Raw genomic sequence first — 27,868 nt, 5'->3', positions numbered from 1 at the left:
TTTAGCAAAAATGTCATCAGTTGGCCTGTTTTGTTTGGAAGACATTCAGCTAAACTTTTTATTTTTGTTGGCTAATGACACTTTATTTTTTAAGTCAGTTGCCATGATTTTAACAAAATGAGCCTTTCTTGTAAAACCTAGAAGCCTCATTCTGCTCATATAATGGATGGAACACAAGCAAATGAGCAAATGGTGCTTTGGCTCCATAGACTTGCCATTTGCTGGGGGAAATTCAGTTGTTGTAGGAGATTCTTTACGGCATGTGTTCTGAGCTGACTGAGAACATGAAAGAGATGGGTCTCGAAGATGCTAACTGCAGTGCATCTGGTCAGTGACCTTCATGTTCAGTGCAAAGTGTGCCTCCCCACCAAGGCCCTCTCCACCCCTTGGGCTTCCAGACCCCAGCACGAGGGGTCAGAAACCCAAGAAATATGGAAACATTCTTTGTCAGTTGAAAGAATTGCATAACAGTTGGGGTCAGATGGGGCAAAAAGCTGGGTATGCAGTTTGGTTTATAACTGTGAAATCTGGCAAACTACAATAAATTAGACATTGTGACACCAACATCCTATTTCTCTGTCTCACATCTCTAGATCTTAAAGAGTTTAACCTTCATGGATTGATAGAATAACACAGTCTTGTTTAAACTCATGCCAAGAGGGCTGGAAACTGCCCTAGAAACAACTGTCATGTAGATGAACTTTGTGCTTCTGGTGGCCACATTTTTTATACCATGTCCCCCGAGCAAGTTTCCCTATTTCCAACCTCCACTTTCCTCCCTATTTCCAACACCCAGTTCCAGCTTTTAGGAAAGGTACATAGTGCAGTAAATTTAAGCAAACACATTGCCTTTCCCAGGGATATAAACATTTCAGCATCATCTCTAATTTCTCTTCTGTTGGTAGGATTTTCGTTACCAACAAGCAAAGGGGGAATATTGAGAGGTCAAGAGATCTTCATAGCAATCCTGATTGCTCTCCTGCAGTCTTCACAGAACAACCAAAGTGATTTTTTAAAAGAACTTAAAGCAGACCATGCCTCTTTTCTAGTGACTGCTTTTCTCAATCAGAATAAGATCCAAAGTCCTACAAAACCCTGCTTGATCTGGCTCTCTCTGACATCATCTTCCATGGTTTCCCCTGCTCCAGGAACTTTCTCGTCTCCCACAATTCCCCTGCTCAGGCACTGTCACCTCCCACAATTCCCTCTGCTCCAGGCATCTTATCTCCCCCAATTCCCTCTGTTCAGGCACCTCATCTCCCACAATTCCCTCTGTCCCAGGCATCTTATCTCCCACAGTTCCCTCTGCTCAGGCACCTCATCTCCCACAGTTCCCTCTGCCCCGGGCATCATACCTCCCCCAATTCCCCTGCTCAGATACCTCACCTCCCACAGTTCCTCTGCTTCAGGCACATTGGCCTCCTCAAGCATGCCAACTACCACCTCCCACAGGGTCTTTGCCCTGATGACACCTGTCCCCTGATATTTGCACTGCTCATTCCCTCACTTTTCTCAAGTCTCTTCTCAAATGTCTCCTCTGGCCACTGTCTCTAAAATAGCACCCCCAGCTCTGACCCTCTCTGTCCTCTTAAGCTGCTCTAGTCATTTTTTCATAGCACTTGTCTCCTTTTGACATATCATGTATTTATTTGTTTATTGTCCGTATACTCCCACTAGACTATACACTCCATGAATCTTTATGTGTTGACACTGCTGTATTCTCAGTACCTAGAACAGTGCCTGGCACTTAAATGGTGCTTAATAAATAACCTGTTGACGAAAAAAATCCTGAATCGTGCCACAGCAACAATTACTTGTTAATTGAAAAATCACAAATCTATACATTTGGAAAGGAGTCTTTATTTCTTATAAAAGATTACAGCCTGCAGAGTGACTATCCGGACAGGCTGAGAAGCACAGCCTCTGGCAGAGGCTGAAAGGTGGGCACTTCAAGGGAAAGGAAGATGGAACAGGAATTTATGCTGAGCTGGTTGGCCAAATATACATATTCCACAGGTTACAGGAGGAGCTATGAACATTTATGAAGAGGGTCTTAATGTATGCATACTGAATAAACATGCATGTTATATGTGACCCATGTTCGCTTTGGGGTGAGACTTAACATTTATATGTGCTTCAGTTAGGCCCTATACATCAAAAGGTGAAGCAGGGACAGGAATGCATTGAAGTGTGCAGCTTCGGTAAATCGGCCAGAACCAGTCCATGGTTGATAGTCTCTTACCAGGAGAAAGATGCTGAAATCAGTCTCTTACGCAATCAAAGCTGTAGTTGTGGCTGGTGGAATGTGAGTTAGTTAGTCAGCATCTGGTGATGGATGAACTGTAGTTGTTCCAACATTGCTCATCTTGAGACCAGGGCTTGTTTAGCTGCTAGACAAAAAGAAAAACTTTGTGGCAGTTAGAACATAGTTTATTCTTTAAATGCAGGGGTTCATGACTTAATCCTTGCCTGGTGTGGCCTTGGGTCTTGTTTATAATTAGATATTTTATTGCCACAGTGTCAGTCTTATGATCTCTATTTTAACATTGATTCTGTTCAATTTTGTCTAAACAGCAAAAGGAAAGGGAATATAGTGAGGTGTGTACCACCTCCCATCCCATCATGGCTGCAGCTCAGTTTTTAAGGTTTCTCTGGGGTCCCTTTAGCCAAGAAAGAGTCTGTACAGTTGATTGGGAGGGGGGTGGGGATAAGATTTTACTTTTAGTTCTCACACCTTATTCACTACCTGTGTGGTTATGCTCAGAAATAAAAATAAAATAAGTTTAGTAAGATTTCTTTGCTATTATAGCCATCAGACACCATATAATACGGAGAATAATAATTTGTTCAGTTTATGAAATGCCCTTCACACACACTATTGTTTAATCCTCATCTTCTGGAATGCCAATTTTACAGATGGAAAATGCACTGAGAGGGTTCATTAGCCTCCCCAGTCACAGCTCCGGACCAAGCCGACCTGGGTTCAAATGATTGTTCTGCATCCTGATAGCTATGTAGCCTAGAGCTAGTTACTTAAGTTACCTGAGCCTCAGTTTTCCCATATATAAAATGGGCATAACCCTTAAAGGTGATAGAGCAAATAGAAACTGCTCTAGATTTGTAAGCAGTGGGAGCTTACTGGAGGCAATTGGGTACACAAGCGAGTGAATGACTAAGACGCCAAACAAGCGACATGGTGAGGCAAGCCAGGAATTAGGAACAGTAGAAAACTGCCACCACACCAGGAGCTGGAGGCACATGGAGCAGGAGGTCCCATCAGAACCCAGAAGGCATCAGCAGGTGCTGGAGCCATGGAAGAGACTCAGACTCTCACCTCAAGACAGAGAGAGCACAGGAGACACACCCTGACATCTCCCCTCCTCCTGCTTCCAATCCTCTCTTTGGCCAAACCTACCTGGAAGTCAGAGAGCAGAGGAGCGTGGGAACATGGCTTCCTGTGGAACCTGACAGAAGATTCTAGGGGTGCAGGCAATAGGTCTGAGAACAGCCAGTCTGTCAATAGGTGGAGTTGCTGAGACAAACTATAAGTGGTTGTTATTCCCGAATGGACAACAGGAAACACAAGTCCAGATTCTCTGATTCCTGTTCCTCCTGGTCCTTCGGAATTGAATGGGCAACGTGAACAAATCTGCAGTGTAATGTTATGCTCTGTAACCAACTTTGTCTACATTGTAGAACATTTTCTGCTGGTTATTTTTTCTTAAAGACTAAAAATATCCTGTCTTCTCTTAAATGAGGCAACACACTTGTGGGTTAGGGAATTTCTAGAAAACTAGCTTCCTGGAGTAAATTTGTATCGCAGTTAACAACACCAGGTCCTAACTTTTGGAGCAAACTCCTCATAAAGCAGCATGTTCTCCCATGCTCGAAGCTTAGTCTGGAATCTTTGGGTTAGAGGGAATGACTGTTTGGTTCATGGCTGTATCTCACTTAAAACAGTGCCTAGGGCCAGGCACAGTGGCTCACGCCTGTAATCCCAGCACATTGGGAGGCCAAGGCGGGTGGATCTCTTGAGGTCAGGAGTTCAAGACCAGCCTGGCTAACATGGCAAAATTCCCTATCTACTAAAAGTACAAAAATTAGTGGGTGTGGTGGCCCACACCAGTAGTCCCAGCTACTTGGGAGGCTGAGGCAGGAGAATCGCTTGAACCTGGAAGGTGGAGGTTACAATGAGCTGAGATGGCACCCCTGCACTCCAGCCTGGGCAACAGAGCAAGACTCCGTCTCCAAACAAAACAAAACAAAAACAAACAAAAAAATAAAAAAAATGGTGCCTGGCACCTTGTACGCACTGAAAAACTCTTTGAAGAATGAACAAAACCTGGGGTCGCCTATGGCTCTGCCCCCCTACTTAATGCCAACATCAAATACCTGTTGTGTCTACTTCCTGCTTCCGCTGGCACCCCTCCACTTACCTTCCCCCGAGAGTCAGTCAAAGACACCATCATGCCTCCCTTGAGCACTTCAGCACCCTCTGACTGGTTTCCTTGCTCCACTCTTGTCCGTCTCAAACCATTTTCCATCTTGCAGACAGACTGATCTTTCTAAAATGTAATCTCACCAGATCACTTAAGCTTTTCAATGGCTCCTGCCCCATCTCCATCCCCTCCCTAGGACACACTCTACATACCTTTGCACAGCGTTGGAGGTCCCTTTGCTTTTTACCCTCCCTGGGTCAAATGCTTCTTCTGCCACAGGTATCCTGAGTTTCCTGCCATTCCCTTTATGCACCATCCTTTCCTTATTCCCTCAGTTGGTTACTCCCCCAGCTGGGAAGACTCTTCTCTACCTTTTCCACCTTTAAGATTGTATCCCAAAACCACATTCTCTGAGGAATCTTCTTCAACTTCCACAGACACTGTTAGCCACTTCCTCCTCTGGGTTTCCACACTGTGTTCCTCGTGACCAGTAGTCCCAGGAAGAGGCTGGCATGCTGTAGGAATGTTTAAAATGCATGCACATTTCATTGAAGGGGCTTCACAGTCCTCTTTCTCAGAAATAAGCCATTCTTAGGGAGAAATTCTCCTATCTCAATGCTGTTCGTATTTTCTCTGAAGTTCGTGTTATGTTCTTACTTCCTGTGAATGCCACTGGCATCATCCTGAGACAGGGTGTCCTCATGTTCACATTCCTGCCTTGGTTAGCCATCTAAGTGGTGCACTTCTTAAAGCCAGGGCCCAGGTAGTCAGCATCAGGTGACAGCCTTATGATTTCTTTCTGATTCACTCAAAAAACCTAGCACGATGCTGGTTTCATGTATATCCCACAAAATTATACCTTACGTTTACTCCAAAAGAGGCTTTAAGTGATGTAGGAAGCACTGAAAGACAAGTGAAATAAAATCAAGGTAGAAAAGACAACTTAACAAGTACCTAGCTTCCATTTGCCAAATATTTATTGAGCACCTACTACGTTCCAAACATCATGCAAGCTGCTGGGTATACAAAGTTAAACAAAACTCCATCTCTGTCTTCACAAAGCTTCCCCCCAACCCTTCCTAAGTTTGCCTGAGCTAGAATAAACATGGCCAGGAAGGTCTCTTTTCTTTAGGAAACATCTGGAAATATGTATGTAATCTGCCAATGGCAACTTAGCAATGGAAAGGGTAGATTTCTACAGTCCTCAAAGAGATGATTTGCTTTTGAATACTTGTGTTTCTCTCCTCTTAGTTGCTATCATCCATGATTTCTGTGGCTTTTTGATTGTTTCTTTTTTGGTGGTGGCATTTTGTTTTTGTAGTTGGTAACCTGGTATTTCTAAGAGTTATTCGGTGACTTATTCCCCCTTGGTCTCAGCACACTCCCTTTCCATCCTAAGACTGTTAGCACAAGTTTTGCTTCCTTTTCCAAAGCAACTGTATTCACACTTCCAGCACTGCCACATACATCATGCTGTCACCTTCATACTTCAAGGGCCCATTTGGAAATAGATTGATTATTTTGAACATGAAAGGTGCGCCTTGGGAAAAACAAATGAATCAAATGGAAAAATCAATTAACATCATGAAATTTACCTTCTCAGCTGAAGACATGATAGATTCCTGTGTTCCTTAGAGACAGTCCTCTTATAAGAATGAACTCTTAAGGGAAGTCTGCAGGTAGATGGAGTCAGGGCTCAGCTTAAAATGTGTTTATATAAGAATGGAAAACACCCTCTGAGGAAGAAGCTTAGAAATAAAAACGTTTCTTTCTTGTGAGGGGTGCTTGGATTGAACACCCAGATTGCTGTGGGCATCTCATTCCAGAGCTTCTAACATCTCTATGATGATCTTAGTGGGGCTTGCCATTTGCAGAGAGCTCAATTCAGCCTCATTGACATTTATTAGGTACCGACTGGGTACAAAACACTGTGACATTCTATGGGAGCTATACAGACATATTAGACAATGTCTTCAGTTCAGTTTAACAAGCGGAATAGATATCTAAGTGAATAAGGAGAAAAAGGTTTGTTTGGGCTTTTCTGGCAAATAATTGTTACAGGAAAAGGGGTCTCGATGCAGACCCCAAGAGAGTGTTCTTGGATCTCATGCAGGAAGGTATTCAAGGTGAGTCACAGAGAGCAGTGAGAAGAGATTGTTTATTAAAAGCTACTCCATTACAAAGTAGGGTATCCTCAGAAAGCAAGTGGAGGAATGCGCTGTCATTGTTTTAAGCTTTTCTTATATAGGAGTCTTGTCTATGTAAAGACTAAACTAAGCTGTGCTTTTGTGTGGGTAGGCTGATAGCATGACAAAATTGATTATTGATTTAAAGAAAACTATCCTTGACATTTTAGTGTGTGAGTATATCAAAGCATAACTGTAATTCTCTTGAAAGTATAGATCGTTATGGGTATTGGGACATCTGGACTTTCTGTTGTTGTAGGAGTTTGTCTTTACAGGCATTACTAAGTTGTTTCCTTAGCTGTCAACATCTTAGGACCATGGGTTTTGACTGGCAAGGAAAGTGCCTTTCTAGTTTTCAGATGCAGTTGATTTAAAAAGGTTGTGACCCTGGCTCTCCTACGTTCATTTCCCTAACAATATGGCCAGAAGTCTTCTTATTACTAAGTATAGCATATGAGGGGCATAGACTACAGCCACTGGACTTACAGATGACATGCCCAAAAGAGGAGAGAAGTGGGAGTGTCCTGAGTTATCAGCTTCTTTATTTTGGAGCACGAGAGGGAGCAGTGATTGATAGATGTGTCTACTCAGTCACTGATACCAACCCTCCTTGATGGCAAGTATGTTCTTCCAGGTCCTAGGCATGAGAGAGGTGGAGTCAGAACAGTTCTATTAGGAACAATATTCAACCATACTGACCATACCATGTGCTATTTGATGTCCTTTCTAGACTACCTGGGAACCTAATCACCACCTAGGACATTGTATTTTTAATGTAAAAATATTTCAAAGCCATCAACTAACCCAAAAGATTAATTTTTTAAAAGGCAATGAATTCTTCTAGTGGGCACTACCAATGCAGGGCTTTGCGTGCAGTGGGCTGTCTGGTCTGTGGAATGCCTTGAAAGGTTGAGAGGACATTTTCCCCAGGGTCACATAGCACTGAATTTGAGCTGTGGCTAGATTTCTCTTTCCTATCTTGTGAAGAATACTAATATCAAGAAACTGTGCACAAAGCTCAATCAAGCCTAAGTAGCTAAGGTTGGAAAAGAGTAACATCACAAATGGAATTAAAGATTTTCATCTTCTTCCTCCTACATCCCAGCTGGGGGGATTAAGGTAGGTCTGTGTAAGGATAGTGAGGCCCTCAGTAAAGGGACAATGAGACGTTCGAATATAGGCATATGGTCCAAGCGGCTTTTGCCTTAAAAACATTAGTTTTGTGGCCTCAATAATAACTCACAAATGGAAGCAAGCACTGAAACTAAGAGCATATGTTAATTTCTAGATCACTTGGGAAGATGGCACTAGTTTTTGATAAGTGTGAAAAAATGCAATTGGTAATTATAATATTTCCTCATGTTTAGTAGTCCAATTTCAAAGGCTGCAATTATTAAAAACAAAACGGGATTCCTTTCTTGGATGCTGTCTCTCCCAAGTCTCTTTTTCTTGCCCTGATGTTTTTAACGCAAAGTTGCATGATTTGGGGGAGAAAAACACATCTATCCAGGCATTATATACTCTAGGCAAACACGTGCATGGAGGTTCCCTGTATGGAGCCATGTTTTCCATCCAGATTGGGCCAAGGATAGCTGATGGGCAGTCATGGATGTTGATGGATGGATTTTCCAAGGGTAGCTGGATTGTGGTCTCGTAACCATGCCGACTCCTGGGGCTGAGAAGGGCTATTTAGTGAAATGAAATACTACTCTGTCACAACTTCCTCACTCACAATTCAATCATGGAGAGTACTTCCCCAGTGCTGTCACTGAAATCATTACATTCAGAATTAAACATGGGTGTAATAGAGCAGTCCCTGAGGTTCTATTGGCACATCAGGTTCCACATTCCTAACCAGCTTTCCCATACAGGAATATGAAAAGCCTGCCAATCAGGATTCTTTTTCCTTCCTTTGGAATTAATCTCACCACTCCCTGTCCCTGATATGCTTCCATACCCTGTTCCCGGGCCACGTGGCATCAGCGTATCAGCAGGATTGCTCAGCCTTCACCCTTTGGTGTCTGACATTACTTTGGAAGTCTTCCCAATGCAAATCACAAAAAAATGAGTTGGCCCAGAGAGACCCTCGTGCAGGTTCTCTCTACCTGGTCTTCCTTCTCTTCACTCACTCAGTTGTTACCTCCTTTGATCCACATTTCTGGCTCACACAACTCTTATCCACGGCAGCATATTTTCTCAATGTCCCTTTTCCTCATATTCCTTCGGACTTTCCAGTTTTATTCTTCTCTTGTCTCCTTTCATCTCCCTAGATCCCTTTTGCCATTCTCCACCTTCCTCCACAGAGGAAGCATGACATGGAGCAAAGAGAACAGGCTTCCCTGTCCCCAGTTCTGTCTCCACTTCTGCCTAGCTATGTGATGTGCACACATGATGCCCTCACCAAGCCTCAGTTTCCCATCTGTAAAAATTTCCTCACAGAGGTTTTGTAAGGACCCCAAGAAATAAAACTTATTTCCTGTCACTTTATTTGCATCACTATGTGAACTGCCTTGGCAACTCTAAACAACTTTTGCAATCTTAAAATTGAATATTTTAGCCATGAATCATAAAATCAATAAAAAGCTACAAACTTCCTATGTTTTCAACACCCCCTGAGACTGTGGGGAATTTAGGAGACTTTAAGGAAACTAAACGTTGACCTACTAGTAGTACAGATGTTTGCGAATAGTTTAGAAACATATTTCTCCTTGGAAGGAGAAGCTAGGTGATGGTATTTTCTTCTTAGGCTCAAGTGTTAGACTCCAAGAGTCTGTAATAAATCGCTCCTTAAATAAATAAAATGTGAAATCCTCTAAGGCAGATGTTGGCAATTGTTTACTGTAAGGGCCAGCTACTGTGTTAGGCATTGCAGACCATAGGGACTCTGTCACAACTACTCAACTCTGCTCTTACAAGAGTAGAGTTGTATTGTAGCACAATAATACACAAGCAAATCAACATAACTGTGTTCCAATTAAACTTTATATAAACAGTAGGTAGGCTGGGTGCAGTGGCTCATGCCTGTAATCCCAGCACTTTGGGAGGCCTAGGCGGGCAGATCATGAGGTCAGGAGATCAAGACCATCCTGGCTAACAAGGTGAAACCCCGTCTCTACTAAAAATACAAAAATTAGCCGGGCGTGGTGGTGGGCACCTGTAATCCCAGCTACTAGGGAGGCTGAGGCAGGAGAATGGCATGAACCCAGGAGGCAGAGCTTGCAGTGAGCCAAGATTGCACCACTGCACTCCAGCCTGGGCAACAGTGCAAGACTCCATCTCAAAACAAAACAAAATAAAACAAACAAAAATAAAAACAGTAGGTAAGCTACATTTGGCCTGCAGACTATAGTTTTCTAACCGTTGCTCTAAAGGATGAATGGAGATTACATTGATCATTAACGACTCAGAAAATCAGAAATTATGATTGAATGGGAGGTTTCAGGTGACTCCATGATGATTCTGGAATTATTAAGGCTTTTGGTTACTAATAAATGGCAACACTTTTTTTTTTTTTCTCTTTTTACTTCTACAAGTTCTCCTGATGGAAAAATCAGTCAGCTCAAGGTTTTTTAATTTGGGATGAACTGGCCTTTGAAATAGATATGGGCTTTGATAGGTTTGTTGGCAATTGGTAAACCCATCCTAATTTCCCACAGATGGAGCAGAGAAGGATCACTTAGAGGAATCAGAAAGCCCAGGACAACAGGGAAGTAATGATAACTACCAATTATTAAGCTGCCCTCCCCATCACAAACTATGACCACCATGATCTCCATTTTGTAGAAGAAGCAAAGTTTTAGTTGACAGGGGATGAGTGCTTTGCCCGAGATCACACAGAAGTGTTAGAGCCAGCTGAATTGCTTTCCCCTTAGCCACAATATCTCAATCAACACAAGTAACGTACTTTCCTTGGGACATTCACCTTTCTTCAGATTCAGAACCAGAGAGGAAAAAAGAAATCACCCCTTCTTCCTTCTGCCTTTACTTTCTAGTAGAAGTTATACTTAAAAAAAAAAAAAAACAATTTGCCAGGCATGGTGGCTCACACCTGTTATCCCAGTACTTTGGGAGGCTGGTGGGGCGGGGTGGGGGGAACACCTGAGGTCAGGAGTTTGAGACCAGCCTGCCCTACATGGCAAAACCTTGTCTCTACTAAAAATACAAAAAGTTAGCCAGGCATGGTGGTGGGTGCCTGTAATCCCAGCTACTTGGGAGGCTGAGGCAGGAAAATTGCTTGAACCCAGGAGGCAGAGGTTGCAATGAGCTGAGACTATGCCACTGCACTCCAGCCTGGGTGGCAAGAGTGAAAGTCCTTCTCAAAAAAAAAAAAAAAATGAGTGCCCCCTCAGCCAGCCCCTACTGTGTGCTAAGCATAAAGCTTTCATTATATTATAAAATCTATTGTCTTTTTATTTCCCAAACTAAACTGCAAAGAATCAAGAAAATGGAAGCTAAGACAAGTAAGTGATTTGCCTGAAGTTGCACCAGTAGTTAATAGTGGAGTCAGAATTTGACACGGTTCTCATCAACTCCAAAACATTTTCAACTCACACAGCTACCATAGAGCTTAGAACAGGCTGACTCTCAAGCCAGATGGTCTGGGTTCAAATCTGAACTCCACTATTTGCTAGTTGTATCACCCTAGGTAAGTTGCTTAATGACTCTTAGTTTCCTGATTTGTCAAATTAGGATGATGATAATGGTTTCCTTCTCATCTTTTGTTATAGGGAATAAAGGGGTAATAAGAACATGGTAAGCCACATGCTTTGGCTTTTTCTGTGGAATATCAGCTCTATGAGCACAGAAGTTATTGTCTGTTTTCTTCACTGTTGTATCCTTAGCACTTAGGATAATGTCTAGCACATAGTAGGCAATATCAATATATGAATGAAAAATGTCAGAAGTAGTCTTTAAATTAGGTTATGACTGGGTTCAAAGTCAGCATGAAAAAGCATAGCTTTCCTTTTGCTTTACTATTTTTGTATAACTTGGATTTGATAGGTGAAATTTAATATGAGTCTTTGAAGTCTTAATTTAAAGTGTAACAGTGGAAACTAGTGATTGTCTTCATTCTTTCCATGTTCCCAACAAAAGTAGAAGTTAGTACAAAGGTGAAGCTTTTAAAACAAAAGTGGAAGTTAGCACAAAGGTGAAGCTGAGGTTGAGCACATAACAGGCACAAAGAGTGCTTTCAGATGTACTTCTCTAGTTCTTTGCTATTCCCCAAAGTGCATCCTTACATAATTAGCTTTAAAATTCCTTTCATCCCTTATTGTTTTTAAAAAAATCTATCATTAACACGTAGATTTTTATCTCTAAGTTTATTTTTACTAAACTTGCGTCTTTTTAAATATGACGTATTCTGAATCTAAATCAGTATTTAGTGACAACAGCTGCTGGGAACCACTGTAATAAATGAATTATGGGTCCCATTTACCTGGCAAGATTGCCTTTGATGTCTACACGTCAACAGTGAAAGGGGTTCCAGAGAAAAACAAAGCCTCTGGTAAAAAGGGCAAGCTCATCCCAAGACTGAGTATGCACAAAGAGGGAGCAGAAACAGGAGATGGGTGCCTCTGGAACAAACATGCTTATGCAGGTGGGTTTATGGAGGGGCTCCTGAGAGGCTGAGTCCCATGAGTCTTCAAGAGCATTACTTAGATGCCATGGCACCTAGGCAGAAAACAATGTTTAAATTTGTGCTGGATTTACAAGTATATGTGATATTCATTCTGAGTGGTATAACCTATATCCGTAATAGCAAAGTGTTGAAGTTCTAATCTTTCTCAGTGGTTTGCACTGTGTAAATTATTATTTTCATTAAGATTAAGCATCCTCACAGAATTGCACAGCAGTAACTTATGTAACCACCTCCTTAGAATGTTCTCTTTCTGACAATATGCCTACCAAAGACTCTTTTAAAGATCTTTGAAATTAGTAATTAGGGAGGTTAAAATGGAGCACTGTTTGCTTGTCTTAATGTGGAATCCTCTACATGCTTTATAGAAAACAAATGAAGTGAATAAGTTTTGCTCTTGAAGGTTCTCCAGCTTACAATCAAAGTAATTTGCAGACTTGCCTGATTTGTATGTTTCTTCAAGTCAAGAATAATTCTAATGGATTACTCCTGTCCCTTCAGCTATAAGATAACAGAGTGAGAACAAAAATGGCTTGTGAAATCAACCTAACAGAGTATTTCTTCTCTCTTCTCATAGGTCGCTACCCACAGGAGAACAAGGGAACGTACATCCCAGTGCCTATAGTCTCAGAGTTACAAAGTGGAAAGTGGGGGGCCAAGATTGTCATGAGAGAGGACAGGTCTGTGCGGCTGTCCATCCAGTCTTCCCCCAAATGTATTGTGGGGAAATTCCGCATGTATGTTGCTGTCTGGACTCCCTATGGCGTACTTCGAACCAGTCGAAACCCAGAAACAGACACATACATTCTCTTCAATCCTTGGTGTGAAGGTAAGAGGCAGACATTTAGTTTTCTCATTTAAAAATTCACCTATTTGGCGGGGTGCCATGGCACATGCCTATACTCCCAGCTCTTTGGGAGGCCAAGATGGGAGGATCGCTTGAGGCCAGGAGTTTGAGACCTAGTCTCTAAAAAATAAAAATTAAAAATTAGATGGGTGTGGTGGTGCACACCTGTACTCCCAGCTACTTGGGAGACTGAAGTGGGAGAATTGCTTGAGTTCGGGAGTTGGAGGTTACAGTGAGCAATGATTGTGCCACTGTACTCCAGCCTGGGCAACAGAGCAAGACTCCGTCTTTGAAAAAAGAAAAAAAACAAGCTCATGTATTTCCAATACATCTCTTTTTGAAGGGGTAGTAAGATTATTCTAAATACATATGCCTCTCCTACATATACCATCTTTAATGATTGAAAGAGAAAGATAGAAAATTCATCCTCCATGTATATGAGGATAAAACCTCTATATGTGAAGTCAATGCTGCTATACATTTATTTCGGGATTAATTGGAGATTGTCTAAAGTTGCAGTTAGTTATTTGTGGAGCTATTAATTGCAGTTTTGTAATTAAAAGTAATTGCAAAAATCACAATTACTTTTGCCCCAACCTAATATATGTTGACAGTATAACCTCTGTACACTATTACTCTGTAAACAAATTGGGCTTATTAAGCTTGATTATCAAAACTATTAGAGTCTATAACTCTGACTTCAGAAAAATAAAATAAAGTCGACGCTGTTCATAGTAGAACTAACCTCTCTATCCCCCTACTTTAAGAACAGAAAGTCTGTATATCTAAAGGATTCCACAAAGTTGTTTATGTGCATAGTGGGTGCAAATTTTGCAAACCATAACTCTGGATGTGCAAAGATGTAGCTGTACTTTAATATAATATAACTTGATCTCTAGTGCTATTTTCAGTCTTCTTTTCTGTCTGCGGCAGAAGCTTAATCTAGTTATATTCAAATAAAACTCAGTCAAGTTCAATGATTTCTCTATCAATTCTGTTTTGTGCCTCAGTCACACATAGCATTTTCTCCTCATCTTCATCTCTGCCCTTTCGTACCTCTCCCCTGCTCCCACACTTTGTATGAAGCTGTTTTAAGTTCCAGAGGCAGATGCAGATGCTGCAGCAGCATCAATGTGGGAGAGACCACTTCTAGGTCCTAGGAAATAAGGCAGTGAAAGATATGAAAGCTCACATGGGGCAGGAGACTTCCCATGGCACCCTACCCCATATGCACTGCTCTCTAACATCATCCAAAATGAGCCCATATTATTGCTGATTTTGAATGATCCTTGTATGTGAAAGTCACATTTGAATCAGGGTTAATCTGTCCTAGATATAGATAAGTGCACAACAATATTTGCTACTCATCTAGAACATACACCTTGGTCCTACTGATCTTTTCTTTGTTTTATATTTATATTTATTTACTTTTTGTAGAGACGTGGTGTCACTATGTTGTCCAGGCTGGTCTCGAACTCTTGGGCTCAAGCAGTGCTCCTGCCTGAGCCTCCCAAAGTGTTGGGATTACAGTCATGAACCACCATGCCCAGCATGGCTTGGGAATTACCTGTTCCACTAGTGTTGGCAAAAGGCGCCAAGCTATTCCTACACTCCCTATACATCCATCCTCATCATATTGTACCCAACACTCCTATCTATGAGACAGATATTCAAGGTAAATGGTAACAGGAAATGTTAACTGGGCCATGTGCAGTTCAAAAAATGAACTCTTGGTAGTAATCTTAAAACCAGATGTGAGGCATTTTGCAACTGGTTGATGGGGTGATATTTACAGAGATGAAAAATACTGAGAGGATCAGAGTTACAGATATATAAATTAAGATTTTGAATATGTTAAATTGGAGATAACCATAGATAGACAGCAGAAATGACAAATAGGTATGTGAATCTGGAGAAGAAAATCAGAGATATATATTTGGGAGTTATCTGTACCTAGGGAGAAAATATAGATAAAGAAGGAAATAGGATATAGTATCTAGCCTTCAGGAACACCATCATTTAGGAGTCCAGTAGAGAAGGAGTCAGCAAAAGAGAATGAGATGGAAGAGTATGTAGGAAGCAACCTATTCTAAGAAAATTGTATTTAAAAATTCATACTTATCAATCAAGAGTTTGTTATTGACTTTCTTTTTATTACAAAACGAAAATCCTAGGCTACATATAACTGTTCAGAACTCTAGGAAATTTCAGGAATGCTGTAATTTACCCAGACTTTGGTTTGTTTGCAACTTTTCTGGATTATATCATGTGTGTAAATGGGATATGTGTCTGCATTCATTTCAACTTATGTGACCACTCTTCTTGACCGGAAAAGGGTTAGTTATGTTGCTTGACATATTAACTTTCAGGATAACTACTCAGGAGGTGGACAATCAATAACCTTCTAATTGCTGCCTTGATCTTCAGTTGTATCCATGATGAGCAGCTTCCAGATACCTCTGTTCTGAAAAAGTCGCTTAGGTCTGGAGGCGTTCTTGTTCTAGAGGCTGTACAGGGACCTCCCCTAGGTTTTCAGTTCATGGAAAGGATTGGAGGAAGGTGGGACAAAAACCAGAGACCAATTTGGAAGCTGTGGTCTAGGACAAAGATGATGATAAACTAAACATGGTGGTACCAGTGGAGATGAGAAGGGGTTAGACTGGAGATCTATTTTGTATTTAGAACAAAAATTGCACAGGGATTCAAGATGAGAAGTAAAGAAATGGGAGGACTCGAGAATAACTCTAGATTTCTTGTTAGACCAATTGGGTTGATGGCGGTGCCATTTTCAGAGCTGGGAAAACTGTGGGAAGTGGAGGGGAAGCACTAGGGGTGAAGCTAAGAGTTACATTCAGAAATGTTAATTTGGTGATGTCTATGAGACATCCAAATGAAAACATCAAGTAAGCACTTGAATAAAGTGAATCTAGAACTCAAAGGAGATGGCTGAGCTAGACATGTAAACATGGGCACTGTTAGGAGCAATAACGGACACAAATGATTCAGGGTCATTAACAATTAAGAGTTGAGACAAAGGAGAAGTCAACAAAGGAGGCTGAGCAGGAGCAGTCAGTGGAGCGCAAGGAGATCAAAAGAGCCCAGAACCAGACACATTGATAGATTCAAGACAGCAGTCAACTCTGTTTAATGCTATGATTAGTTGAATAGGATAGGGGAGGAAAGTGGCCATATAGTGTGGAAATATGGATGTCTTCGATGATCTTGAAAAGGACGGTTTCACTAAAGTGATAGAGACAGAAGCCAGGGAGATGGTCATGGGCTGTGTTGTAAACAGGAGGCGAGAAAGTAGAGACGGCAGGAGATGGCACCTTTCTCAAGACTTTCTGTAGCACCTAGATGTTGAAGCGAAGGTCAAAGGAGAATTTTTTAAAGACAAGAGAGAGTGGGTGTTATTTTATGGTGACGGAGAGGAACCAGGAAAGAGAGTTTGCAGTCCAGAGAGAGGACGGTGGTTCACAGCCTTGGCTGCACGTTGCAATCATCTGGGAAGCTTTGAAACTATAGATGCTTCAGTCCCCCATGCAGGCATTCTGATGTAATTGCTCTGGACTGCAGCCTGGGCTTTGGGGTTTTTTAAAGTTCTGCAGGTGATTCTTGGAGCTAAGGTTGAGAAGTTTCAGGAGTGAAATCCTTGAGTGGTTGGAATCCAGGGAACAGGTGAAGAAGGGCCTGTGATGGATGGGGCTATCTACTCTCTCCAGAGACAGGAGTAGAGTAGAAGAGGGGTGCAGATTTTCCAGTTTAATGGAAGAAGAATGAGGTGATTGCCATTTTGTGACTCCTTTTTTTTTTTTTTGTCAGTGAAGTGTAAAGCAAAGTCATGTGTTGAGAAGCAGCAGCAAGGAAGGGCATGAAACGCTTGATAGGGAAGAAGTGAGCTAGTCATCTGGAGGGTAGAAGGTGAACTTATTACAGGGACATGCCGGGAGGGTGCTCCCTGCTTCCAGAACACAGGGCAAACTAGCACAATCTTCTTCATTACTTGGCTTGTGGAGGCCCAAACATCTCTGCAAATTCTTTAGGGATTTCTGACTTCATGGCTGCCTCTGCCTCTAGGAGTCCTACTCACACTTGTGCTGCTGCAAGTGAGAAACTTGACCTTCACCTTCAATTTCAATGTTGGCAACAACAACAAAAGCAGCCACACACAACATCTGTGAATGCCCAGACCTTAACTGCAGTTTGGGATGGAGGGTGAGAGCAGGAAGGATGCACTCTGTGGTCACCACGCTTGGAGCACATCAGAATCACCTGGAGGGCTTGTTCAGCCACTTCTGTGCAGCACCCTCAGGTTGAGTAGGTCTGAGGCCTGGCCTGAGAATTTGCATTTCTAACCAGTTCCTGGGAGATGCTGTTGCTGCTGGTCGGGGTCAACACTTAGAGGACCACTGGTTTCATAATAATCACGAAACAATAAAGCTGGGCTTGGCCCCCAGAGCAGCCTGCGGTCCCAGCTACTTGGGAAGCTGAGGCAGGAGGATTGCTTGGGCCCAGGAGTTCGAGGCAGCCCCGCCAGCCTGTCTCTAAGAAGAAAGAAAAACAATAAGCAATAACTTTAAAACTCAAGAGGCAGGGCCGGGCCCAGTGGCTCACGCCTGTAATCCCAGCACTTTGGGAGACCAAGGCAGGCAGATCATGAGGTCAGGAGTTCAAGATCAGCCTGATCAACATGGTGAAACCCCGTCTCTACTAAACATACAAAAATTAGCTGGGCATGGTGGTGTGTGCCTGTAATCTCAGCTACTCAGGAGGCTGAGGCAGGAGAACTGCTTGAACCTGGGAGGCGGAGGTTGCAGTGAGCCGAGATCGTACCACTGCACTCCAGCCTGGGCCACAGAGTGAGACTCCATCTCAAAAAACAAAAACAAAACAAACAAACAAAAAACCTCAGGAGATTATAATTTACTCTTCTTAAAATTTCACTGGCTGAACCTAATTCCAGTCTCTCTCCCTTACCACCCCTTCTCTCTCTCCTACTGTTTTCCTTTATTCTCTGAACTTTTCTCTCCCATTCTGTCCCAGGAGCAAATTCTCCTTCCTTAATGCAGAGGGATCCAGTGAGCTTTATTATTTTTGTTGCTTGATCTCTTCCAACAACCATGCTTTTGGGCCCTGAACACCATTTTTTTAAATGAAGTGAGAGAAAGAGGTCATCTCCCCACTTATTGTGTGGTTTTCCCGGCCTAGCACGCAAAGCATAACCCAAAAAGGGGATGATATGATGAACCGCTCCCCCCAACACACACACAAGCACATACACTGTAGCCCAGCAGTCCCCTGCAGTTTTATGCTTATGTGTGTTAATGCATAACAAAGGATTCAGCGCTATGGCCTGGTAACTGGAAAGTAGGTCAAAAGAGAGGGGTGAGACTGTCGCCCAAGTGAAAAAGATAGCAGAAGATAAGAAGGAAAACTGTTTCCAGAAATTGTCAAAAGACAGCCAGGTGAACAAGATTGTGGTCCGAGGTGGCACAGGACGCTGGGCTGAAAATTACAGCAGCATGCACAGCACTTATTGATAGGAGAATGCTCAGCTGTGCTCCTGAGGGCCCTTCAGCCTGCTTTGCATTCATAGGCAATTTATCCTCCTTAATCACTAAATCATTAATGGGGATCAATAGCACTGCCACATCAGTGAAGGCAGGGGTGCATGCGGGGAGAATAATTGCTTGCTTAGTTTTTAGTTTAGTGGTGCATTCTGGGAGGAAACCCTTCTCCTGGGTGTTAGAGAGAACTGTACCCACAAAGGCAGCAGGAGTGAGACGGGCAGTTATTATGAATTCATCATGTTTTTCTAACTACTCAGGAACTCTGAACTATTGAATGTATTTCACTATTTAAATATAGAATGTTCCAGTTTGGTAGTCTAGCACTAGTGCCAGATAGTGGGTCCTGAAAGATTTAGATTTCTGATATCTGTGCCTAGTACTCTGGAGAAGCAATGAGCAGTATTTTTGATTGGGCATCAGTTACCTTTAAGGGATCTTTCTCCTCTTGATAAGTTGTTCCCCCATTCCATTCTCCATCACTGCTTTTCCCTCACCTCATTCGACCTCATATCCATAGCCTCTGGCACACTTGAGGTTTAATAAATGTTTGCTGTGTTGATTTAATAATCCCAAGTAAATACTCTTTAGGTTCGCCGCACCCTGTTATTACAGATAACTAGTAAATGTAATCTCAGACCTTACCATCTTGAGAAAAGTCAAAAACATATCCGGTGTGCTGGGAGGAGTGTGTCTGTGGGTGATGTGTGTGTGGATTTCTCTATCTCTTAGCATCTGACACCAAATTAGCATCTAATATTTCCTTTTTATTCAATGTGTTTTTTCACTTTTCTTTAAACAAATAAATCAATTTAATTTAATATGAAGAAATCAATATGTTCCCAATATCTTGGATGCTTTTAACAGCAAATAAATAAATATGACCTGCTTGTATTTTATTATTAAATTCATCCTTAGCCTATTTGCTTTGTATTTATATACGGTCTTTTTAGCCCCTTTCATACAGAATGGAGTAAGTAACCAAGACTGGTGTCCTCAGAGTAACAATGACCCACATTCCTTCTCTTGGAGACTCTTGAGCCCAGACCAGAATTTACGCCCTCAGGCTAGAGCCATTCATCCATCAATCCACAAATATTGATAGTATGTCGCATCCCATGCCCATGACAACACAATGACCTGTGCACAGTACAACAATATTATGTATTCATTCAGAAAAATTCAAATCAATACTGAATTAGGTACTGGGACTATGGCAGTGAAAAAGGCAGACACAATCTTCGTATAGCTTCTAGCAAGGATTTTACAAATGAGCTCCTAATAAAAAACTGATTACAATTGTAAAAAGTACTAAAATAAGTCAGTGCACAAGAAGAACACAAAACTGGGGACTCCGACCTATTTGGGGAACGAGGAGAGACTGGCCAGTGGCTTAGCTTTGCACCTTGCCTAGCACCCAGAACAGTATTTGCATAGGATAGTAATCAAATAGTTGGTTAACTGAATTTTTATGAAGTTTTAATAAAGCTTATGGAAAAATTTTAACCTTTATTTACTCAATATTCCTCTTAACTAAAATAGTATGCATCATTCTTCCTAGTATCTGAGTCATTAGAGACTTATTATGCTTTTTATGCCAAGCGAGGATCATTTAGTGTGGCCCTGTAATCAGAAAGGATCCCAGAGAGCTCACAGTAAACCTTCTTTTCAATGGCATGTAGGTGACCCCAGGATTGAGGTGCAAAGGTCTTTACAAGGTGTTTCTAGAAAGAGCATGGTTGGAAGTGTCTAATGCAGAGACACATTCACCCACCAATTCATGTGGTTTACAATTCCTTCCTTGTAGAGTCTCTTATATGCTTCAAAGTGTGCTCATAGTCAGTATCTCCCTAGATTGTGTGTTTGGAAGGCGTAATCCTTATCTCATTCAGCCTTTCGTGGTGCCTGGAATTGAGTCAATGTTCAGTAAATGTTTGCTGAACTGAACTGATAATCACCATTCTGAGAGGCAAGGAGACGATTATTAGACTCAGATTTCAAGAGAGAAAGCAGGTTCTGTGATATTACGTGCATTTCTCAAAGTCCTATAGAAAATTAAGAAACAAACTGAGGCTAACCCTGGAGCATCCTGACTCTGTCAAGGTAAGCACTTATATTTTTAAAACAAAAGCCATCAGTATCTGGCATTGTGTAGCAAAAGAAAAAAAAAACCAGTAGATGGCCAGCCGAGAAGATTCTGTAATGACCTAATCAACATGGAAATTTCTGCCATAATAAATAAATACATAAATAAATAAATAAATTCAGGTTGATATTTACAAGATCAAATGAAAGCTTTCTCTGGGAAAAAAAATTAAAGCATACCAACAAGGGCACAGGCTCCCTTAGAGGATATGTGCTAAGTAAAGAAGCTCTGACATTTTCTTTGTAGAATTGCTTCATAAATAATAGTCTATCTTCTGAAGATATCTCAGTACACTAAAAAGCCCTTAACCAGCAAAACAGGCAAATTAGCACAAATCCAGTAACCTTCTCAAGCTGGTGTGAGCTGTAATGCAACATGTTTGTAAGGAATGTAAACTATGTTGTACTATGCACGCACAGATGATTGTGCTGTCGTGAGCACTGTGGAAGATATACTATCAATATCTGTGAATTGATGGATGAATGGCAGTAGCCTGAGGGTGCAAATTCTGGTCTAGGCTCAAGGGTCTCCAAGAGAAGGGGTGTTAGTCATTGTTATTTCGAGGATACCAGTCCTGGCGAGCTACTCTACTTTATACTGAAGGGGCTAAAAGGAAAGAAGCAAACTCAACTGACTGTTGAGGAACCATTTGCTTGTGCTTCATAGATTGATTCCATTCCAGTGTTACTAGATAGGCAAGCAACGTCTCTGGAGTGGCTATATGAAACCATTTTAGGAAGGCAGTGCGTTTGGATCCTTCCAGAATAAAAAGCTCAGACTCTAAAAATGCCATTCCTTAATATGCTCACAATTGCCACCGACAGGAAGTTATTCCTGGTATGCCACAGCACACACAGCCTGTTAGAATCTGCCACCCCTTTTGATGTACTTTGTGATGGAAAAACATATCATGGTGATACCAGTCCGGAGTCACATTTGCTCTGCAGATCAAGCCACTCCCTCTAAGAGTGATTACACACTCCCAGCATGAATCTTTCCTCTTTTTAGTGGTGCTCAGCTTTTATATAAAGGGGGAAGCAAGTGTAAGTGATTCCTAATCCCCTCGCTCTAAATTCCTTCCTTCCCTAAATGGTGACTCATTTTGCCTTTTGGAAGGGCCAAACCATTATTCCTTCTAAAGGATTAGAAACAACACCAAACTCTGGTTTAAACTGTTGAAAGAGACCATGTAGGTTAGCTGTTCTAGCACCATAGTTTTGTTTAATTCCTGGGCTCCCTTTGCCAGACTTGAGCCTAATGACCAAGGAAATGGAACTTGCTCTGACTTTGAAATAGCATGTAAATAAGCAGAAGGAATGTATCAGCCCATGCAATGATGAATGATCTTCCTTCTCACAAAGAGGTTATACAGATACTAATAAAATCAGTAGGCTCAGCATTTGTTTTTACATGTTTGTTATAAATCCTTACCTTCTCTGGGTCGGGAGGACAGTGGGAATGTCAGAGGGCGACTGAAATCCACCCCAAATTTTCTTGGCCCACTCTTTTCTTTTTTAACTACCCTTCTATTCCCACCAGAGGAACAGTAAAATAAATGAGGTCATTATTCTTCACTACATGCCTCTTGTAAATTGTTAGTCAGCCTGCAAGGGTGGTTATTTACGAGGCATTTTGAAGGTCTGTTCTGGTGACAGAGTTGCTCTGGGCAGTGGATGGAGGTGCTGTGTCACACTCACCAATGGTGCCATGTGTAATCTGTTTTTCTCAGAGTTTTATCGTAATGGTGGTTGTCTGCCAGAGGTCACCTACGATCAAAGAGTTGTCAGTTGGTCCAAGGTGCAGCCGCTCCTACTCTGGGAGCTGTCTAGACCTTATTTCTCCCCTCAGTCCTCAGTTAAGTATGGTTTCCAGCTCCCACATTCCACACAAGCCTCATACACGTCTACCTTCTACCAGTCCAAATTGTTGGGTTTCTAGAATAGTGAGTTGTTTGTTAGTTTGTTTTTCCTATTAGTCGAGCCTTCCATTTTACTAAGTGAAGAACTAGCTTCCCCTGAAACTTAGTGAAACCCCACCCCTCTGAAGCTAACCAAAAATTTAAAAACAAACAAAAACACTATCAAAAAGCCAACAGCAAAAATCTCCAAGGGCAAATGATTACATTTTTCTATTTTTGTTAGCCTTCCAAACATAGGGAGTTTTTTTGGAGTTTCCATCGTGATACAATTTTTTTTTAACCTTGCTTTGGACAACTATATTTTAAAGTGACAGATCTGAATAAAAACGGGAAATAAAGCACTGCTTTCCACCCTCAATCTTCTTTTTAAAATCATAAATAAATTTAAAATTAAAATCGAGCCTTCCCATTTGACTTCCTTGCCATACTGTGGATTCATGATAATGTCTGCCTGTTTGAGGTGAGATTTAATTCAAGTGTTGGAAGGGAAAGGGTGGCCTAGTCTGGAGCTCTAGAACCCCTCTCTATCATGCTTTGCCACTTAAATTTATCACTTCCCATCAATACTAACGCAAAGCCCAAAGGTAAATCCTTCATTTTCTTGGACTTCTTCCTTACTCTCTAAGCTCCAGACATCTTCCCCATCTCTCATTCTTTCAGTAGACATTGATTGATTTCCTACCGTGTTCCAAGGCACAGTGTTGGGGGCTGGGGACAGTCATCCGATCCTTTGGACCCAAGAGCCATGGACTACTTAGAAGGCAGCTTATTCAAATCCTAGCTTCACAACTCACTAGCTGCATGACCTTGGAAAAGTTATGTTTCTCTCTGCCTCAGTTTCCTCATCAGTGAAATGGGGCTACTTTCCTCACAAGGATGTTATGAGTGTTGATGAGTTCATGTGTCTTGTTATAAAGCACTTAGAAAGTTCCTGGCCATAAATAAGCAGTATAACAATGCTTATTTACATGCTACTACTTAAAAAAAATTAAGAAGTAAATACTTAAACACATACTTATTCAATAAATATAATCATTAAACGGCAATGTCCATACAGTGGGATAAATGTTACCCCAGCCTCCATAGGGCACTAAGGGAACAAGGTTTAATTCAATCTGTGCTGGAAAGGAAAGGGTTCAGGGAGACTTAAAGAAGGAGAAAAAGGTTGTGTTTAGGGACTCTGATAATAAAAAAGAGCACAACCCTATACTGCTCTTAAAGAAAAACTAATGCAGAAAAGTTGGACTTGTTAATCTCTTTTTAAATGGGTAGCTTCACTTAAATGGAAACACATTTTAGAAAATAACTTTATCTGATGGAAAAGTCTCATTATAGAAATAAAAAATAATAAAAGCATAAAAAGAGCTCAAAGATCTACAAATTAGAGACACTAACAATTAACATTTTGTTGTAATGTCATCCATTTAAAGTATTTTCAGTGCTTTTCATTTTTAATTGGCAATTAATTGAATATATTGTTCTTTCAAATAAACACACATGTACATTTACATGGCTAAAAGTAAACTTTCCTTTTCACCAATCTTCCAATCCTAGAGAATCCCCAGGGAAAACCAACTTTAACTGTGTATATCATTACAGATACTTTGCTATCATTTTATGTATTGATTGCATATATATACCTAGAGAATTTAGGCTTTTTTAAACCACAAAAGAGATTGTGTCAACCTGTTGCTCTGTACCTCATTTTCTCACTCAGTATATCTTGGAGCGTTTTCTATATCAGTACCTGCATCTTCTTTTTAATGGCTGCTTGGTATGGTCATATCATATTGTTTTGGTGCTTTGTTTACAACTATTTGGATTGTTTCCCATTTTTACTATAGCACGTTATGCCATTTTGAAGGTTGCACATACATTTTGTACAAATGTCACTGTAGAATAGACATCTAGAAATAGCATTGGGCAAAGTGAATTCACATTTTAAATTTGCATAGATATTGCCTAATTACCCTTCTAAAAGGCTGCAGTATTTTACACTACAGCCATAGTAGATGAGAGTATCCATCTCTTCATACCCTCATTGGCACTGGTGGTTAATCATTTGTTTTAATATTTGCCGATATGGTAGGAGAATTATGGTATTTCATTGGTATTTCATGGTTAATTTGGTTTTTATGTCTCTGATTGTTAGTGGAGTTGAGCATTTTTTCATATATTTATTGAATGTTATGTTTCTCTACCTGCTTATATCTGGAACATGTCAGGTGAAATAAAGATCGTCAGGGAGAGACACACATGTGCCTCTTAAATCTATGGATACAGTTTGTATATAGTACGATAAAGAGATCTTACTGACACTTTTTTTCTTACATGGATAACCAGCTGTCAAAACACCACGTATCGATCAGATCTATTTTTACCTATTGATTTTAAGGGCCATCTTTATTATTTACTAAGATTTAATACACATCTAGCTCCTTCCATATATTTGTCCATTACTGTGCTAATGTCAGTTTTAAGTGTAGCTTTGTTTCAGTTAGCTAATGCTACATAAAACAGAACCAGAAAATCTTAGTGGCATACAACAATAAGCACTTACTCATGGATCTGGGGCTTGGCTGGGATTGGGCTCATCCAGACTGGGCTTGACTAGCCAGCTCTGCTTCCGGTGGGAACAGCTGGAGAGGATCCGTCTCTCCCTGAGAGATCCGGAGACCCTCTGCTCTGGTGCCTCTCATCCTTCTTTGACCAGTGGGCTTGCTGGGTCATATCTTCCTCAGGGTAACAGCAGATTTGTATGATCACATGCTCAGCTGCGCAGTCATATTTTAGACCCCTACTTGCTTCTGCTAACATTGCTTCTGCTAACACCCCATTAGCCAAAATAAGCCTAAAGTTAAGAGAGGATATTCCACATTTAGAGGAAGAACTGCTAGTTACATGGCAAAGGGCATAGATGCAGGAAACTATAAATTGGGGTCCAAAGTTTAATTTACCTTTGGGCAAGTCCTTCAATTTTTCTTCTTTTTCAACATATTAGTTTTTGGCTATTTTCTCTCTCTCTCTTTTTTTTTTTTTTTTTTTTTTTTTCCGGACAGATTCTAGCTCTGTTGCCCAGCCTGGAGTGCAGTAGTGCTATCTCGGCCTCCTGGGCTCAAGCGATTCTCCTGCCTCAGCCTCCCGAGTAGCTAGGATTACAGGCACACACCACCATGCCTGGCTTATATTTTTATTTTTAGTAGAGATGGGGTTCCACTGTATTGGCCAGGCTGGTCTCAAACTTCTGACCTCAAGTGATCCACCTGCCTCAGCCTCCCAAAGTGCTGGGATTACAGGCATGAGCCACCACGCCCTGCCTGGCTGTTTTCTTTCACATTGTTTTTTCCAGATAAGCTTTTGAATGAGCATGCAAAGTTCCAAAACTTCTGAGTAGAAGTTTGGTTGGGTTCACATTGGTCATATAGACTAATTTGGGTAGAATTTATATCTTTACATTACTGAATGTTCACATCCAATTGGAAACATTTTGTATGTGTTCATTTTGTATTTCAGTTTTATGTCTTTTGACAAAGTTAATTTTTCTTATAAATACTTTCAGACAAACTCAAAAGCAGAAAGAATAGCACAATGAGTATCTACTTATATGACTCTCAGAGTTAATGGTTATCAAGATTTTGCCACATTTGCTTTATCTATCCCCTTTTCCCTTATTTTTTGCCTTAGCATTTTCAAGTAAATTCTTGTAATCATATTATTTTACCTGTACATATTTTAGCATGTAGCTTTTTAAAAATAGACATATATACAGTATACAGATACATATGTACATATGTGTGTATGTATGTGTTTATGTGTGTTTAATTATTGCAGCTAATACAAATCAACAAGAGCTCCTTGGTATTATCTAATGAACCATCTTTAATCTAATTTTCCCAATGTCTAAAAATTATCTTTTTAGTTAGTTTATTTGGATTAAGGTCTGTAGATTAAATTTGGTTGGAATGTCACTTAAATCTTTTCCTCTAGAGTAATCCTCTTCATCTGTTTCTTCATGCCACAAACTTATGGCTGAAACTGAGTCATTTTTTATGTAGAACTTTCCATATTCTGAATTTTGCTGATTCCATCCCCTGGTGTCATGAAATATTTTTCTCTAACCACTGTGGGATTTTTTTTAACCACTGTGGCATTTTCTGTTAAGCAGCTGGTTACATCTAGAGACTGTCAGATTCAGCTCCAAGTGGCATTTTTTTTTTTTGGAGGAAGGGGCAAAAATATTTCATAAGTCACGCCATTGCTTCCTAGGACATTCATCCTGGCAGAAGATACATATATTTAGGTTTGTCAATAGTATCTGGTTCACGTTTTATCAGGCTCATCCACCCGTTACAAAGTTCTCTTCTTAACGAATTATTTCTGCCTCAATTCGTTACTTCATTAGGGATTGCAAGATCGTGACATTCTAATTCTACCATTCCTTTTGCATTTATTATAATCAATTATTTCATTACCTTGAGGTAGAATTCATGTAAAAACGCTTAGATGCCTGTCCCAAACACACACATTTTCCTGAGTGCGATTTACACTTGTAGGGTCCTGTCTGTGTTAAAGATGCTTTGCTGCTCTCCCACCAGGCCTGGGAATAAGTACCAGACTGATGATGGACGGGGAGGATGACCCTCCTGAAATTCTAGCCACAGGGAAGAAAAGTCCTTGCAATGAAAGACACTGGCCAGGGAAGCTGGTTGGACACACACACATACTTGCACATCCACAAGTATCTTTCATTGAAAGGAGATGACCTACTGCTTCCCTCCTGCCAGGGATGGGCCACAAAACAGACATGACATGACAAATTAGGCTGTTGCCTACTCACGTGTCCCAGATTTGTTTTAAAAATCATTTTCAATTCATCTAGTTTTCTATTAATGTGAAAAGGTTGGAAATTATATTTTAATTTGTGTTAGAGACATACATCAGCATCATAGAATTCTGAAACTACTGATGCACCAGAATCATAAAATGTTTAATGAGATATATCAATTTAATTCTGCTGCTTGGAACTTAAAGAGCCAGAGTTCGTCAGCATTTTGCTAACAAATGTCATCATTTACAGACTGAATTTGGTGCTGATTATGTTCACCATTACTAAAAATATTGGGAAAT

The 27,868-nt window shown here is 40.9% G+C and overlaps 1 protein-coding gene across 3 annotated transcripts in view; it reads left to right on the top strand.

The window, feature by feature from the left end:
* F13A1 (coagulation factor XIII A chain) overlaps positions 1-27,868 on the top strand; it is a 188,161-nt gene that overhangs the window by 41,122 nt on the left and 119,171 nt on the right. For all 3 annotated transcript variants that reach the window (XM_003806722.6, XM_063605135.1, XM_063605136.1), the window contains one exon: positions 12,841-13,092. In XM_003806722.6, coding sequence (XP_003806770.1) covers positions 12,841-13,092 — 252 coding nt within the window. The remainder of the gene's footprint in view (positions 1-12,840; positions 13,093-27,868) is intronic.

This window comes from Pan paniscus, chromosome 5 (genome assembly GCF_029289425.2).
Source record: "Pan paniscus chromosome 5, NHGRI_mPanPan1-v2.0_pri, whole genome shotgun sequence".
Classification (NCBI taxonomy): Eukaryota; Metazoa; Chordata; class Mammalia; order Primates; family Hominidae; genus Pan; species Pan paniscus.
This window is presented reverse-complemented; position numbering and strand designations above follow the sequence as displayed.